This window comes from Saccostrea cucullata, unplaced genomic scaffold (genome assembly GCF_032062105.1).
Source record: "Saccostrea cucullata isolate Sc308-1 unplaced genomic scaffold, CSIRO_AGI_Scuc_v1 ctg1011, whole genome shotgun sequence".
Lineage (NCBI taxonomy): Eukaryota > Metazoa > Mollusca > Bivalvia > Ostreida > Ostreidae > Saccostrea > Saccostrea cuccullata.
In genome coordinates this window covers 407,616-425,513 of record NW_026931569.1, presented here as the reverse complement: position 1 = coordinate 425,513, position 17,898 = coordinate 407,616, and the positions used below count along the sequence as shown (strand labels likewise).

General features: G+C 39.2%; 1 protein-coding gene across 2 annotated transcripts in view; it reads left to right on the top strand.

Annotated features, from left to right (window-relative positions):
* The window catches only part of LOC134233010 (hemicentin-1-like), a 59,373-nt gene that overhangs the window by 14,784 nt on the left and 26,691 nt on the right, over window positions 1–17,898 (top strand). For both annotated transcript variants that reach the window (XM_062715004.1, XM_062715005.1), the window contains exons 14-40: window positions 191–370; window positions 1,093–1,188; window positions 1,304–1,428; window positions 1,508–1,655; window positions 2,387–2,674; window positions 3,470–3,745; window positions 3,956–4,234; window positions 4,578–4,853; window positions 6,402–6,701; window positions 6,889–7,176; window positions 7,391–7,672; window positions 7,786–8,070; window positions 8,343–8,627; window positions 10,312–10,590; window positions 11,186–11,461; window positions 11,784–12,062; window positions 13,565–13,852; window positions 14,164–14,342; window positions 14,492–14,597; window positions 14,801–15,082; window positions 15,304–15,425; window positions 15,549–15,699; window positions 15,862–16,005; window positions 16,138–16,266; window positions 16,802–16,991; window positions 17,180–17,262; window positions 17,519–17,706. In XM_062715004.1, the coding sequence (XP_062570988.1) occupies window positions 191–370; window positions 1,093–1,188; window positions 1,304–1,428; window positions 1,508–1,655; window positions 2,387–2,674; window positions 3,470–3,745; window positions 3,956–4,234; window positions 4,578–4,853; window positions 6,402–6,701; window positions 6,889–7,176; window positions 7,391–7,672; window positions 7,786–8,070; window positions 8,343–8,627; window positions 10,312–10,590; window positions 11,186–11,461; window positions 11,784–12,062; window positions 13,565–13,852; window positions 14,164–14,342; window positions 14,492–14,597; window positions 14,801–15,082; window positions 15,304–15,425; window positions 15,549–15,699; window positions 15,862–16,005; window positions 16,138–16,266; window positions 16,802–16,991; window positions 17,180–17,262; window positions 17,519–17,706 (5,804 nt within the window). The remainder of the gene's footprint in view (window positions 1–190; window positions 371–1,092; window positions 1,189–1,303; window positions 1,429–1,507; window positions 1,656–2,386; window positions 2,675–3,469; window positions 3,746–3,955; window positions 4,235–4,577; window positions 4,854–6,401; window positions 6,702–6,888; window positions 7,177–7,390; window positions 7,673–7,785; window positions 8,071–8,342; window positions 8,628–10,311; window positions 10,591–11,185; window positions 11,462–11,783; window positions 12,063–13,564; window positions 13,853–14,163; window positions 14,343–14,491; window positions 14,598–14,800; window positions 15,083–15,303; window positions 15,426–15,548; window positions 15,700–15,861; window positions 16,006–16,137; window positions 16,267–16,801; window positions 16,992–17,179; window positions 17,263–17,518; window positions 17,707–17,898) is intronic.

The following is a 17,898-nucleotide window of genomic DNA, read 5'->3' as shown; positions in this document are numbered from 1 at the left end:
CTCAAGGTAGATTATGGGAATAAGAGGCATTTATAAAGTCATTTATTTGGGTGAAATATGATATTACCTCCAAGCTAACTGTAGAGCTACAGTCTCATCAGGACTAGAGTACTGTTCTGTATCACCTCCTCACTGTCCATTTAATATGGGGGCTGACATCTCCACTGACACATCTCTTCTATATTTACAGCTGATCCTAGGATCACTAAGGCCCCGTTTAACATGGGAGCTGACATCTCCACTAACACATCTCTTCCCTGTGAGGCGACAGGTGACCCCTCCCCCAGGATCTACTGGCTCTTCAAGGGAAACCCCGTCAAAACAGGAGGACGCCTCAGGCAGGACAAGACTGGCTATCTCTTCATTGACAGTGAGTTGTTATTTGATAAGCAGAGTATTCCAGGAACTACAGCCATTTACATTTTTAGCTCTACTGGTCAGAGACCAGAAGAGCTTATGCGATAGTAATGCGTCCGACGTCCGTCCGTCTGTCTGTCTGTCCGTCTGTAAACAATTTTTCAAAACGCTACTCCTCCTACAGTTTTGGTCTGATTTCAATATGACTTGGCACACAAGTAGACTACACTAAGATACATAGAATAGTGCATCGGTTTGTAATTTCGATGAACGGTGTTGCCATGGATACTAATAATAGAATTTTTTGTGAAATTCCTTCAAAACGCTACTCCTTCTACAGTTTTGGTCTGATTTTAATATAACTTGGCACACAAGTAGACTACATGCACTAAGATACATAGAATAGTGCATCAGTTTTTGATTTCGATGAACGGTGTTACCATGGTTACTAAAAATAGAATTATCTGTGAAATTCCTTTAACACACTAAGTTTTATTTGATTTCGAAATAAGTTGGCACAGAAGTAGACTACACAAAGATACATAAAATAGTGAAATGGTTTTTGATAAGTACAAACCAGTAGAGCTGCAGTCTTGACAGAGACTTCTGGTTTAAATGTGGCAGCTTCAGACAGATTTTCAAGAAAAAAAATCATTATTTAATTTTTATTGAATGATAAATAACTGCTCATCAGATTGTGTAAACTATTTCAGATTTTAATATTTTTTAATTAAGATCTGAAGTACACAGATGAAGGGAGGTACACTTGTGTTGCACAGAATCAGTTTGGTATGCAGGAGATCTCAGCGTACCTCAGTATCACTGGCATCGGTATGATGACAATTATATTATCTCCTAGTAATGGGAAGGCATTTCAGTTTGAGAATTTCCCGTCCTTTGTTATCATCCTTTGCTGCTTGCTGAGTCTCTTTTGTGTGTTATCTAGTGAGCCCTGTGATTGCCTACACTAACCCATACCTTGACGTGGTGGAAGGGTCAGAGGTGGACCTCAGTTGTGTGGTCATCCAGGGGAACCCCTCTCCCACCGTCCACTGGCAGAAAGGCTCCAAGGTACTGTTTGATGTATGATAATGTTAGGGTATTATCCAGCTGTTTGCGTTCCGGTACTGTTTTATGTGATTTTTTTCAGGTGTTGGAGAGCAATGATCGTTTCAATGTGACAAGACCAGGGGAAATAACCATTAAAAACATTCAGAAGTCAGATGAAGGAGACTTTATTTGTGTCGCCACAAATGTTGGAGGAAATTCAACCTACTTTGTTACTGTTAATGTCCAAGGTATTATGACATTACCATTATCAATATTTAATTTATAGTTTTTATGTTAATAACATGCAGAGAGGAAATATTTTCATACTTGCAGTGTTTTCCCTTTATTTCAAAGTAAAGGGTTAAAGATCGATTGTTATAGGCTAAGGGTTGATGTTAATGAACAGAACTTTGTTAACCTTACAACAATTTTGATTTCTAGGCGGCATTTTTATCAATCGAAGTGGCCAATTTGGCCGTCAGCCGGTTCTTAGGGAAAACACTGCTTGTATGACGTTTTTCAAAGCTCATTGGTCATTAAGTGACCTTATCACATGGGGCATTTAAAATATCTAACATACCTCAATTTCATAAAAATGATTGTAAAAAAATATGTTCATAATACTGAAGAATATTTTGTTAGGTAAAATTTTATTGTCTAAAATAGACCTTTGGCCTTGATGGGATTTGATCAGTGATCCATTTTTTTTTCCAAGTGATTTTTTGAAACTTGTCATTTTTTTTCTAATTTAATGACACTGCCCTTCATTTCAAGTAAGGGAATTGAATGTTGTTAAATAAAAGACAACAATCTCTAGATATTTATTCAGCAGTGCTCCCAGGATGTGAACTTTGCAAAATCAATTCATTTCTGGTCTCATGAGGAATTGTTATTTTTGCTGACATACAAGTTAAGCTCCTCCTCCTGTATGTAGCCTTAACAGTGCTGTGTATTGATTTGTCCTCTGTTTATTTGGCAGTGCCTCCACGTCACACTTTTCACAATGAGGACGACAGTCAAGGTAACTTTACGGTCGTAGAGGGAGGGGGGATAATCCTGCCCTGCAGTGTTGAGGGTGATCCCCGCCCAACCATTGCCTGGTATAAGGACGGGAGTCCGATCTCGCTGACAGACTACCACTACTTTATCAGGGAGGACGGAAGTCTGGAGATCTTCAGTGCTGATCCTCAGGACAGCGCCACCTACAGGTGTACTGCCTCTAATGTGGCGGGAGATGTCGATAAAACCGTGCAGCTTTTCGTCCAAGGTAAATAAGAACTAATTTAAAATATACTTACCTCCAAATGATTGAAATTGTTGATTGATAACTTATTTAGACTTGTCAAAATAAAGTCATCTTAAAACGTCATATTTCTTTTTCCATATAATATACATATACCACATGGCTTCTTGGGTGACTATACTAGAATATTTGCCCAAGGTGACAGGAAAGCCCTGGAGTGTTATGTAACTTGATGCCGAAGGCAGAGGGTGACATAATGCTACAGGGCTCTTCTGTCAGGGTCGTTATTGCCAGAGAAGCCATGTGGTATATGTTATATAACATTCTTAAAATCCTAAAATCAATAAAGATTATACAAATAATCCAAAAATGCTTTCTTAACTTTGAAAATTACTCTCCATTGTTTACTTTTGCTTTGCAACCGACATACAGTCTGGAACCTGAGCTAAAATGCCCAATGTAAAAACGTGAACGTGATCAAGAGGGTGACATAACTGCTTCCGTTGGGCAACATAACTCAGTGTTTCTGGTGTGATTTAGCATTTTTCAAGTTTCCGGTGAAACTTAAGAATTACTGGTACATTTGAAACATAATAAGAAGACTTATTTAAAAATGTTTATGAAAAGATTTTGTTTAGCAAACCTGCATGATTTTGACAACAACACACCAAATAAAATATCAGTTTCTATTTCATTACACTTGATAAAATTATTTTTTAATTTTTCTATTTTCTAAGGAATAGATATCATTGCATTCAGTAATTATATCCTTGTAATTTATATTTGCCGTAAGCTGATTTTCCTGGCCTTTATTTTCAGTGCCCCCGGAGATTGAGGGGGCAGAGACAGAGGAGTACACCATCACCACAGGGGAGACAATCGTGCTGCCATGTGTCGTGAAAGGAAAACCCACCCCCGCGGTCTCATGGAGGAAGAACTTTGTCCGATTCTCGCCGGAGTCCTCGGAGCGTTTCCTGTCCAGTAGCCTCGGTTTGACGATCTTTACTGCGGAGGTCTCAGACCGGGCAATCTACGAGTGTGTTGCCAGTAATGTGGCAGGGGAGACAACCAAGATTATCACACTTATTGTCCAGAGTAATTATACTGTTACAGTTGTTATCACAGTTGTACAAAAGTATTCCAAATAAATTTTTTTTTCTCAGAAAACTCCTGATGGATAAGACATAAAAAATTACAATTACAGATTAATATATATTTACTATTGGAAAAATTTTATTTCACATAATATAATTTTTCAAGTACTTACTGGATGTGACTGAACTTATATCTCACTTCAAATTTCAGTCCCACCTACAATCAGCTCTGAGGGGGAGAGGGATTTAATAGTCCTACAGGGGGAGCCAGCATTCCTGAACTGTGACACACAGGGGGACCCAGAACCTCAGGTGACATGGAAGAAGAAAGGGGTCATTATTGACCCCAGCAGTGACCCTGACATAACCTTGACCCCCTTTGGATCTCTGCAGTTTAGCTCTGTGAAGATTCTGGATGATGGGAGATATGACTGTATTGCCTCTAATCCTGCAGGTTCCGCAACGAAGAATTTCACTCTTATAGTACACGGTAAGAAGTCAGCAGCTTATAAATTATAACTAGGGTACACTGTGAAATCACAAATTTTTGTGGGGGTTTAATTTTCATTGTTTTCAAGTATGACGAGACCCACGAATTCATGTCCACCACGAAATGTAAAATGTTACATACATAAGTACTCATTAATTCTTGATCCACGAAATCAAATCCCCATGAACCAAGAGATTTTCCTCAAGCCACTAAAATTTGACCCCACGAAAATATGTGATTTTACAGTAATTAAGTTTATAAGTCTTTTAGGTAGACTATTTTTGGAATAAACTTTAAAATCGAGTGAGGTTTAAGACGTCATTAACTTTTGTTTTAATAACAGATCCCCCATCTCTCCCTCCCTTTGTATCCAACTTCACCCAAGTGATTGAGAACAATGCGGTGACCATTCCTTGTCCCGCGGTGGGGACCCCGCGCCCCGTCATCAGGTGGTATAAAGAGGACGTTCTACTGACTGGTGATGAGAGTGGAGTTACCTTCCTTGACGACGGAGCCCTAGAGCTGGACAATGTGGGAGCTGAGGACACCGCGGTTTATAAATGTGTGGCTTCTAATCCAGCAGGGGAGATAGATCACTCAGTAGCGCTCCATGTACTTAGTAAGATTAAAAAGCAGTAACAATCTGTGAATCTGCATCATTTCAGTGAAATTTCACTGTTATGCATGATTTATTTCCCTCTTCTAAAAACATAAGATAGTTGATTTAAAAATTGTTTTATAATGTAACTTAATTTTTTTTTAGATTTTTAAAAATTATAAAGTAAACCAGATTTTCTGAAAATCCAGAACTGATATAAAGCATGTAGATTATAAAAAGATCATTTGCATAAAAACAGTTTTTAAAACAATGCTCAGATGTTTTGTTATGTATATAAAGTCTAAAAGCCTTTTGTGTAGATCTCTTTTTTATTTTTTTTTTAAACTGAAGTTATTCTTTTCTCTAAAAGTAATGTTAACTGGTCTGATGATACACAACACCTTTTTAGCTCACCTGAGCCGAAGGCTCAAGTGAGCTTTTCTGATCACATTTTGTCCGTCGTCCTTCCGTCTGTCCGTCTGTCTGTCTGTCTGTCCGTCCGTCCGTCTGTAAACTTTTCACATTTTCGACTTCTTCTCAAGAACCACTGGGCCAATTTTGACCAAACTTGGTACAAAGCATCCTTGGGTGAAGGGGAATTTAAATTGTTAAAATGAAGGGCCAAGTCCCCTCACAAGGGGAGATTTTAGGTCAAGAAAAGACAAAAATAGGGTGGGGTCATTAAAAAATCTTCTTCTCAAGAACCACTGGTCCAATAAGGCTGAAACTTATGTGGAGGCACCCTGGGATAATGTAGATTCTAAATTGTTCAAATCATGACCCCCGGGGGTTGGGCGGGGCCACAATGGGGAATCAAATTTTTACATAGAAATATATAGGAAAAATCTTTAAAAATCTTCTTCTCAAGAACCATTGGGCCAGAAAAGCTGAAACTGATGTGGAAGCACCCTGGGGTAGTGTAGATTCTAAATTGTTCAAATCATGACCCCCGGGGGTAGGGCGGGGCCACAATGGTGAATCAAAGTTTTACATAGAAATATATAGGAAAAATCTTTGAAAATCTTTTTCTCAAGAACCACTGGGCCAGAAAAGCTGAAACTGATGTGGAAGCACCCTGGGGTAGTGTAGATTCTAAATTGTTCAAATCATGACCCCCGGGGGTAGGGTGGGGCCACAATAGGGCATCAAAGTTTTACATAGAAATATATAGGAAAAATCTTTGAAAATCTTCTTCTCAAGAACCACTGGACCAGAAAAGCTGAAACTTATGTGGAAGCACCCTGGGGTAGTGTAGATTCTAAATTGTTCAAATCATGACCCCCGAGGGTAGGGCAGGGCCACAATGGTGAATCAAAGTTTTAAATAGAAATATTTAGGAAAAATCTTTGAAAATCTTCTTCTCAAGAACCACTGGGCCAGAAAAGCTGAAACTCATGTGGAAGCATTGTGGGGTAGTGTAGATTCTAAATTGTTCAAATCATGACCCCTGGGGGTTGGGTGGGGCCACAATATGTATTACAAGGGGGAAATCTGGTAAAGAACAATATGACAAAAGATTCTCAGGTGAGCGATGTGGCCCATGGGCCTCTTGTTTTATTTTTCTTAAAGTTCCACCCAGACTGATAGATGGGGCAATCAATTTATCTCTGGGAAGTCCTCTGAAGACCACGGCAGTAGTTAACAGCACGGTGTCCTTCCATTGTCCCCTCCACGGGGATCCGAAGCCTGTCATCACGTGGCAGAAAAACGGGGAGGATCTAACAGCGGACGGGGTGAGGGTGTTTATCTCAAACGAGGGACGGAATCTGACTATCGTGAATGTAGAGGTGTCAGATCAAGCTCGGTACAGATGTACTGCCATGAATGAAGCTGGGGAAACAGACCTTTCATTTCCTCTAGATATTTTAGGTAAGAATCGAGAGGGTTGACAAAAATTACATCATCAGGACAATTATCAACAAACTTTTGTATTTTTAATATCATTTCTAATGAAGATCTTATTCTGCTTTTATTTATTTTTGAGTGTATGCTCTCATGTTTTATTTTCATAAGTTATTGACAATACAATATAATCAGAGAAGAACTTGGATTGTAGTTCCCCCTATCATTGACTACAATGCCCTCAGCCCCAGTAACCTCTCAGTGGTGCTGGGTAACTCCTTATTCATCCTCTGTCCATTGTCCGGAATCCCACCTCCTACGATCACGTGGTACAAGAATGATGAGGTCATCTCCCCTGAGTTGGACCGAAACCTTCGGTTGTTTGCAGCCGGGCAGCGCCTGGAATTAACCAGTGCGCGAGTGAGGGACACAGGGCTGTACAGGTGTGAGGGGGTCAATGTGGCCGGCAAGACTCAAAACGAATATGAAGTACAGGTGTATGGTAGGTGTTGATGAATAAGCATTTATATATATTAATTGTTTAGAATGAGGCAGGTTGTATCAATTGAAATGTTAATGTTTTATCACATATATAACATCAACGTTAGATGAATTAAAGAATAATTACATAAATTTTAACCCTATAGTTTATTGTTTTCATTGACCCTTAAATATTTTGAGAGTACAGACAAAATTTTTCACCATTCTCTATCTAGTGCCCCCCTCCGTTCAGAGGGAGGGGGAGATAGACCACCCTGAGGTTGTAGCGGGTCGGTCCATTCAGTTGACCTGTCCCGCTTCTGGGATCCCCCAGCCAGACATTTCCTGGTTCAGGGCCAACCAGGCCATCAGGGGGAACTCCACAAACTACGTCCTACTGGACGATGGCTGGACACTGTCCATACTGAATGCATCAGAAGAAGACTCGACAAGGTTTACATGTCGGGCTATAAATGTGGCAGGGAGCAACGAGAAAGCTTTTGATCTTCAGGTGCTAGGTAAGAACTTCTGTGCTGACTTTTGATATTTTGTCTTTCTTTCTGAAATATCAGGTGCTTATGTTGGAATTCCTTGTTTATTTTCTATATCCACCATGTCATCTCTACAACAGTTCCTGCCTATATACAGCGTGACAAGATAGAAACAGAGCCTAAGGTGATCCTCAACAGAACACTGGTCCTGAACTGTCCAGTGAGGGGGGTCCCTACCCCAGACATTACCTGGTACAAGGAGGGGATCCTCCTAGACTTCTCTAACAGCCCCAGGGTGGAGGTTCTGTCCTCGGGGAGACAGCTCCGGGTCCCCAATGTACAGCTCACTGACGGTGGAACGTATACGTGTGAGGCCACAAACAAAGCAGGAGCAGACAAACAGGACTATCAAGTACAAATACAAGGTACAGAACTTGTTGTATTATATTTTTTTATGCAACTTTGAATATAAACAGATTCTATTAGACCATTTCTTGTCATCAACAATCCTTGTGCAAAGTATAAACTTTATAAAGTTTTGACAAGTTCAATGAATTCATGCTCATTTGTATGACATTGGCCTCATCCAAACTACCTTGGAAAGAACATCAGACAGTCTGAGTTTATAGTAAACTGTTTGTCTAATGAGTTTGAGATGTCACAACTTGATGGTTAATTTTGTGTTTTTATGTGACAGTTCCAAGCAAGATAAATGAATTCAGGACAAACGTGAAGCCGCGAGTAATTGTCAATAATCCCCTGACTATCACGTGTCCAGCGTCCGGCGTCCCTCCCCCGGTCATTACCTGGTACAAGGATGGAGAGAAGATCAACATCACAGCCAACGAGAACATCCAGGTGGACAAGGACGGACAGGAACTGACCATCAAGGTCACCGGGGTCAAGGACACAGGGTCATACAGCTGTGAGGCCTGGAACGAAGCAGGCGTGGCTAAACTGGACTTTGGTGTCTTTGTTGAAGGTACTGATACTCAGTTTATATTTTTCCTTCATAATACAACTATGGTGACTGAGGTACCTATAAAAATTGATGTTAAACACAAAAACTGCTTTTGATTGAGAACATGCAGACTTTTAATATTTTTTATATTTATTAAATATTTTAGGAGTACTGTTACGATATTTAACTGTAACTATTGTAAGGTAAATACATCGAAAATACAAATTCAGCTATAAGAAACTTTACCACTAGATCATCAGGACACTTGACAATTTCCATTTTTAGCTCACCTCAACAAAGCTTATGTAATACCCTCGGCGTCGGTGTCGGCGTCCCAGGTTAAGGTTAAGTTTTTTGGAGCAGTTTTCTTTTTAAGTACTTCTATGTCCAATATTGATTATACATGCATGGAAGATGCTTCTAGAGTGTTTTATTGTACCAGTCAAAGTTTCTGATGCTGCAATTTCAGCAAAGGAATGACCAGGTTAATGTTTTTGGAGCAGGTTAACATTTTTTGTGCAGTTTTTGTTGTAGGTCTCATTTCCAAGGAATTATAAGCCCTATGTTGACCAAACTTGCACAGATGATACATCTAAGGATGCACATTATCAGGCTTGCTTCGGATGTTTAATATGACCTACATTTTCCGGTTGAGTGAACAGGTTAATGTTTTTGGTCTGGTTTCCAAGTAACTATAAGCCCTATGTTGACCAAACTTGCATGGATGATACATCTAAGGATGCGCATTACCATGCTTGCTTCAGATGCTGAATATGACCTACATTTTCCAGTTGAGTGAACAGGTTAATGTTTTTGGTGCATTTCTCATTTTCAAGTAACTATAAGCCTTATGTTGACCAAACTTGCATGGATGATACATCTTAGGATGTACACTACCAGACTTGCTTCGGATACTGAATATGACCTACATTTTCGGGTTGAATGAACAGGTTAATGTTTTTGGTGCAGGTCTCATCTCCAAGTAACTATAAGCCCTATGTTGACCAAACTTGCATGGATGATACATCTAAGGATGCACATTACCATGCTTGCTTCAGATGCTGAATATGACCTACATTTTCCGGATGAGTGAACAGGTTAATGTTTTTGATGCAGGATTCATTTCCAAGTACCTATGAGCTCTTTAATGACCAAATTTGCATGGATGATATGTCTAAGGTTGCATTCTACCAGGCTGGCTTTGGATACTGAATCTGACCTACATTTTTGAGGGATGAGTGAAGAGGTTAAATTTTTATGCATGTTTCATTTCTAAGTAACTATTAGCCCTATGTTGTGCAAACTTGCATGGATGATACATCTTAGGATGCACACTAATGAATTTGTTCCGGATGCTGAATTCAACATACATTTTCCAGATAATGGACCAGGTAAAAGTTGTGGGTGCAGTTCTATTACCAAGAAACTATAAGGCTTATATAAACCAAACTTGCCCAAATGATGCATCAAGGGATGAAAACTCTCAAACTTGCTTCAGATGCTGGATTTTAATCACATTTTTGTGATGAAGAACTAGTTTGAAGTTTTTATATATAGGGCTATTCCAAAGTATTAGATCAAAATTGCATAAATTTTGCATTTTTGAATGTACACTTTTTGTTGGGTAATTGTGTGACTTTGGCTTACTTAAAGACAACATTCGTTGAGGTGAGCTCTGTAATCTCTGATTGCCTATGTTTATTAGTTCCTCCATCCATATCTGCTACTGAACCATACCCTAAAGTAAGGGAGGGGGAGGAGATCACCATACGATGCCCCGCCACTGGGACCCCAGAGCCCGAGATAACGTGGCTGAAGGGTCGTCAACCAATCGACTTCTCCCTGACTTCTGGTCTAAGGGAGGAGAACGGGGGGAGAGAGCTTCATGTACACAATGCTATAGTAGACTACGGGGGAATGTACACCTGTGTCGCCTCAAACTCAGCGGGGGATGACTCGGTTGACATGGAGCTCGAGGTCTTGGGTAAGTGCTCTCTGCTATGGAAGACTGTTAGGAACATATACCTTTATTTTCCCTCAGACTGAAATGTCAACGTTTCATTGATTAATAACATGGCACATGAATGCTGACTAGATTTCTATGCATGATTACTATATAATCCCTATTAACCGCACCGGACGCTTAGAAAATTGTAAAAAGGGGGTGATTATATTTGTATTCTCTTTTTATATTTAATGTCGTATTTTAACTTAAAAAAAATCTTTTGTAAAAAGAAATAAACCACTTAAAAAATGTTTAACTTTACATATTAAGTGAAGATAATCCACCAAAATTAAGCTAAATGATTCATTTTCCACCAAGATCTTGGAATATGGACAAGTTCGTTTTCACTTTCTTCAAATTTTGGCAGACTTTTGATATGATTCTAGATGGTTTGAAAAAAAACTGTACAGGGGCCAATTGAAAAAGACCTAAGGGGGTGCTTATAGGGGCAGGGGCCGCAGCGGTTAATAGGGATTATACGTTATTCATCAATTAATTGTTTATGAACAACTTATCAATCATAGAATAAGAATGGGTTCCATCTCAATAAATTTTTGTTTTATTTTGAATTTAGTTCCTCCAGTAATTGACAAAGGAATCGAGAAATATACAGGGGTCACAAAAGGTCGTACCACCGTCCTTAACTGTCCCGCCCATGGACTTCCTCCCCCCAACATCACATGGTATAAGGACGATGCCCCCCTGGTCCTGGACAAACGTATGGAGTTATTGACGGGAGGTCTACAGCTGAAAATCACCAACACCACGACTAACGACACAGGGACGTTCAAATGTACCGCCGTGAATCCTGCTGGGGAGGATAGCCTAGAGATGAGACTGGAGGTCATGGGTAAGGGGTGTTCAAAATTTGTAAAATCTAAAATCAAGTATAACAACAATTATGTTAAAGGAAGAAGATATTTTTTATCTGTATATAGTTGGGCTTTGGACTGTGGATATCTGCCTGGGTAGCTCAGTTGTTAGAGCACCTGACTATAATAAGATGTATCTGGTTCAATTCCAAGTCCAATTCATTTATCCATTCTTCATTTCCTACTACAGTGGCATGTTATTGTTTGATGCTGTACTGCAAATATTTAATGATTGCAATACTGATGATGACCAAGTACCATAGTTTTACACAAACTCATGTTGTTCTTTTTCCTTTTTAGTTCCCCCATCTATTGACGAGTCCAATGTAGTGTACACACCCAAGGTGATCCGGAACAGAACCGTGATCATAGAATGTCCAGTGTCTGGGGTCCCAGAGCCGACCGTGACCTGGAAAATCAACGACGGTCCGCTGATTCCCAAAGACAGGATCCACTTACTGAACAATAACAGACAACTGACCATTGACCAGGCTCAGGTAGCTGACTCTGCTACATACATGTGTATAGCTGAAAACAAGGCGGGGGAACTACGCAAGAAATTCCAGCTTGAAGTTCTAGGTGGGTGGAAATAACAGATCTCTTATTCATACAGCTTTGTTTCATGTTGAGCAGGCTTAAAAAAAGAATGTAGACTTTAATTTTAAATCTTTATGATTTGTAAAAATCCATCAGCAATAAAGTTAAGTACTCCATGCATTTGTCTTTGAAAGAGTTTCAGTTGTCTCTTTTGTGTAGTGTTTGATGTTCCATTTAATCATTGTAAGCTCAATACCAGTATAAAAATAATTTTGTAAATAAACGTTAAACCCATTAAGATTTTAAAGTCCAGAAATGAGATTTTAAGGATACACCAAAGGCTTTTTTCAAGATTTTTGTCAATTTTGAGATTTTTGGCTAAGAAAAAATTGCTAATTACTGCTTTATAATGCATGAAAAATTCTTGCTGATTATTAAATGGTTTTCTAATTATTTAACAATAATCAAACATAAACACTAACACATGTGAATGTGCCGTTATTGAAGCTTCTGATTTGGTCTGTAACTGCCTGCTTCTGATAGGAGCAATAAATCACTGTGACCACATGGGGAATTCTTCACTAGCCACACAGAGATTATCAGTAATTAAACTACAGGGACTCTAGATTTAGGGAAGGAGATCTAACAGGTCACTAATGACCATGAAATAGGAGGTGGAGCTTAGCTCTTGCCATTTTGCCGGGAAATCTTTCTGATTCAGAATTGAACTTATTTTACTTCAATAAAAGCACCTAAATAAAGAATAGAACCTCCCATTCTTGTGAATATGCATAGGAAATATAGATGAGTGAAAGGTATCCAAAGCTGAATCTCCAAGGTGTCATATATTTCTAGCTTTGGCAGACTTTGTTGTGTAATGGGTTTTTGCCCTCTACTGTAAAGTAAGATCAGACAGTTGGTGGTATTATTTCAAAGGATTCAGCTCCCTTATTTATTGACCAATTTCTCTGAAAACTGGCCAGAATGCATCTCAAATGTGTGTTCTCAAAACTGCATGTATCTCAGATTTTTGATATCTTGCTCAGTTCTAGAATTATTGCGGAAATGTAGAATTGGGCCTATAAATTGGTAACATTGAAAGACAAATGGATGTAACTTTTGAATAAGAAGATTTATCAAAAATCTGAGATACGGTTTTAAAGTTCAATCTTTAATCTACATCGAGGCAAAATTTTGACTTTGAAAGGTGGAATACGAAAAAGTTGATTTATAAAACATAAATGCACTAATATTTACATTAAAATATTAATAGTTTTTTAATAAGATAAAAATGAAAATTTAAATTAAGATCATTAAATAGTAAATTTAATAAGCTTTCAAATGATATATACTTTTAATATGTTATCTTTGTTAATGAAAGAATTACAAGCAAGTTAAATTTTGCCCTTTGGAAACCTTTGGTGTATCCTTAAGGAATTTTCTTGACTTGGCAGTATTTAACCAAGTTAAGCTTGTTTAGAAATATATTTTTCCCAAAGACAAATTCTCTATGAGTTCAGCAATAAGTGTCAATCTTATTCCAGTCCCCGCCCACATTCTGACTGAGGTTGCCTCGGATACAGAGTTAGTGACCATTCAGAACCAGACCATCAACATTAACTGTCCAGCGATGGGGATCCCCCCGCCTTCCATCATCTGGACCAAGAACCGGGTCCCCCTACTGGACGCCTCCTACAGGAACCTGCGGGTCAAGGGCAACGACCAGGTTCTGGAGATCTCTAACGCCCAGACCAGTGACGCTGGGAAGTACACATGTACCGTGACTAACGTAGCGGGTCAGGAAAAAAGAGTGTTTAATCTGCAGGTTCATGGTGAGCTTAACTACATATATGATCAATAGTCTAAGAAATACCATATGTGTACTTAAAAAATCATCATATTTTAGCAGCTTTGGTGTAGCCATTGATGCACTAATACATGAACACCTCTAAAATATTATATATAGGTACAATATATGGCTAGAAAGCGTACTTCAGTGTATGTCAGTCTAATTCATGAATATTCCAACAACTCAAAATCCAGTGATTAATTGTGCTCAATTTTTAAATAAAAAATTCATGTACATGTACAGTAAATAGTTATTACAATTTAATTATAGCTTAGTGTTAATTTTGTGTTGCAGTGCCTCCATTTATAGCCAGATCTCAGGGGGAGGAGCTACATGTAGCGGTGGAGGGCGGGACAGTCACTATGAACTGTGAAGTGGGCGGGACTCCCGAACCTATGGTCACATGGCTTAAAGACGGACAGATACTTAATATGGAGGACAACACACATATCCGAATCCTCTCCGGGGGACAGGTGGGTTAACATTTCTATAAAGGCTCATCACAGGCAGGATCAAGCCTCAGGGTCGGATTTAACGGTCTTCATTATTATGTACCTTGTGACATTATAAAGTATGTCATTACTTTATCTTGATTGCTCATCTTCATTCATGGTGTTTTCAGATTTTCCAGATTTTATCCGTCAGAACGACGGATGCAGCCAAGTACACTTGTCAGGCAGAGAATCAGGCCGGACTGACGGAGAAATACTATAAAGTAGAAGTTCAAGGTATGGAGTTAAAGGTCATGAAATCGAGTTCAAGGGAATAAATGGAGTTCAAAGTAATGTGGTTAAGTTTGAGATTAGCTGTGGAGTTCAAGAGAAATGCCTCTGGTAACATTAAATGAGCTCATACCTCAGTTCTTAAACAACAAACTTTCAAGGTTCCCTGAGCTACAATGAACCTGTATGAAATATTATTATGATTACAGTGGCCCCCAGAATCAATGGTTCTCAGTTCCAGCAGAGGTCAGTGGTTGTAAACCAGCAGCTGGTCCTGTTGTGTGAGGCTGAGGGGATTCCCCCTCCCAAGGTCACCTGGATGAGACATCATCAGATCATCCCTCCTTACGGGAACCCTAGTGTCAGGATCAGGGACCAGGGAAGACAACTCCTGCTGACTAACGCCCAGCTTCTGGATGAGGGGGAGTACACTTGTCTGATTACTAACCCAGCGGGGAATGCTTCAGTGGATTTCTCTGTGTCTGTACAAGGTATTCTAGGATCTTCATATGTGTATATACCCAGTTATCTATAATTTTGATGGTTGTTCATGAAATAGACCAGGCCTTGAATGTTTATGATGGTCCATTTTGTGGATTAAAGAGAATGTGATTTGTTACACAGCATTTCAATCATGCCTTCATTTGAAAATTATAGACTCTGTATCTTAGTTTAACGTACATCAATTATGACATTTTTGATTTTGTTTCAGTTCCTCCATCCATTGAGGAGGGACCCACACGAGTTGTGGGGATTGTCAACACCAGAGTGGACCTCTCCTGTACCAGTATAGGACTCCCCGTACCTCAGGTCAAGTGGCAGAAAAACGAGGAGGTGTGTTGTATGTAAAAATAAGGTCTTTTGTACATGTAGAGGCTGTTTTATCATAAAGGCATTTCATCCGGTTTCTGAATGTAAGAGAAGGTAAACATTGTTACAGTATTTTATTGTCTGTAGGCGTTTCCCACGACGGGACTGAGACACAGAATGTTAGTGGGCGGATCACTAGAGTTCACCTCCGTGAGACTAGAGGATGCTGGGAAGTATGTCTGTACCGCCTCCAATGAGGCCGGAAGTGACAGCAGGGCTATCACACTTGATGTTCAAGGTAAACTGAAATCAAGAATAACCAAAGGGAAAGCAGTCTGAGTCATTAGTTACCTTCAGCTGATGTTTCTTGTTGACAGTCCCCATTAAGATAATAGGAGACACCCAGAGGAGTTTGTATTCTGAATCATTAGTAATCTTCAGTTGTTGTTTTTTTTGACAGTCCCCCCTAAGATAGTGGGAGACACCCAGCGGAGTATGCAGGCTGTTCTTGGAGATGACGTTTACCTCCCCTGTAATATGGAGGGAAGTCCTGAACCCACTATCATGTGGCAGAAAGGAACATCAATACTGACGGGGGGTCCAGGTAGGGGTGATGTTTATATCCATACTGAGGGGAAGGGGGAAGGGGTTGAAGGTAGGTGGGGATATTCATAAATTTAAAGAATCAATAGTTTTAAGTTCTACATTTTGTCAGTTGAAGCTTTTATATCTTCAGATCACTACATAATGTCGAACGGGACACTTTTATTGCGGAGAACGGATGAGAGGGACACAGGGATGTACATCTGTATAGGACGGAACAATGCAGGGACAGCCATGTCACAAATCTACCTCAGGATGTTCAGTGAGTGGTTTATGAATTTACCGTATAAGTGGAAATTTTAGGGAGACACAAATTTAGCGATTTGTCCTTAAAACATGGTATTTTATTTTTAGCAGGAAGTAATTTTAGCCATTTTAAAATGCTCACTAATGAAGCTAATAGAAATTAATCATAGTTTATTTTTAGCGATATTTGATTTTAGCGATCTCAGAACCCTTGCTAATAATGCCAAAATCAAAATTAAATCTTTGCCAAAAATTCTGCTTATATGGTATAATTCTCCATAGAGAAGGAAAATATCAGTCTGATTAAAACCATCCCCCTTCTCCTTTCACTCGTCAGGACTCGGAAAATATGGACATAAAAAGAAATGGTTAAGGCTTTGTTTGTGGTTTCTCATTTTGTTTCATCAGATTTGCATGACTATCCTGTTACTCGAACCACATGTTAAAATGATGAATAGGTTCAACCTGAAAGAGTTTTAAAGTGATTGGTTTTCGTATTAGCTTTCTTTCATGGAATATGTATTGAGTTAATTGTCTTTATCTTTATTTAGTTCCTCCTAAGATCACAGATGTAACACAGACCCAGTATTCTGTACAGCAGGGTCGTAACATCGTGTTACCGTGCCGGGCTGACGGACGACCGAGACCCCAGATCTCGTGGGAGAAGGACGGAGAAAAACTCTCTGGAAGCTACCACTACAGATTACTACGATCTGGATGGCTGCTGATCCCTTACTCTAGGTGAGCATTTAATCATTAATGATGATTGAAGTATGGGAGTATTTAGCTCAGCTACTGCAAACATTTGTGATATTAGCTCAGTCAAGTAAATGTCTCAATCAAATGAGCCTTTTCTGATCTAAGAGTGTATGTTACGGACCATAAAAATTGTGCAGGTCCCTATCTTAATGTATAGTTTATCATTAAAGACCAGAGGACACAGGCACCTACAGATGTATAGCCACAAACAAAGCAGGGACCGATGATGTCAGCATCACTCTGACTGTGCATGGTAGGTTTTGACATTAACAGAATTTATGTTTTAAAATTTCATCTTAATATACAGCAAAATCCTTTGAAAAATTTTAGAAACTTGAATTGTTTACAGTCTATAATTCTGAAAGCATGAGAAGTTTAAAATTTTCATAGTTTAAATTTTCATGAACTGATTAGGATTGTTTCTTTAAGAATTGATTTGACCTATCTCCTTTAATTGTGATTTGTGTTTTGGAGATTATATTTAATTATGAGCCCTTTCCTTTGTAAAGTACCCCCGAGGATTGAGGAGGGACATCGCCTTCTGACGGCCAAGGTGGGATCAACAACCAGAATACTGTGTAACACGACCGGTGAACCGCGACCAAGCATCACTTGGTTAAAGGACGGTCGACTGATCAGGTCCGGTGGTAAATACCTGGTGGAAGACTCGGGAACACTCGTCATCAGCTCACTAGACGTAAGTATTACCAGAGGTGGAGGAAATTTTATCAGTGTAATACAGTTAAACCTTGTTTTCTCAAATTTAATGGGACCGAGAAAAAATTTAAAGAAATCAGAAGATTTTCAAAAGGTCAAAAGATTTTAAAAAGTGAAGATAGGATCCATAAAGAAAAGGTTTTGGGGGCTTTTTTTTCACTTTGACATATGT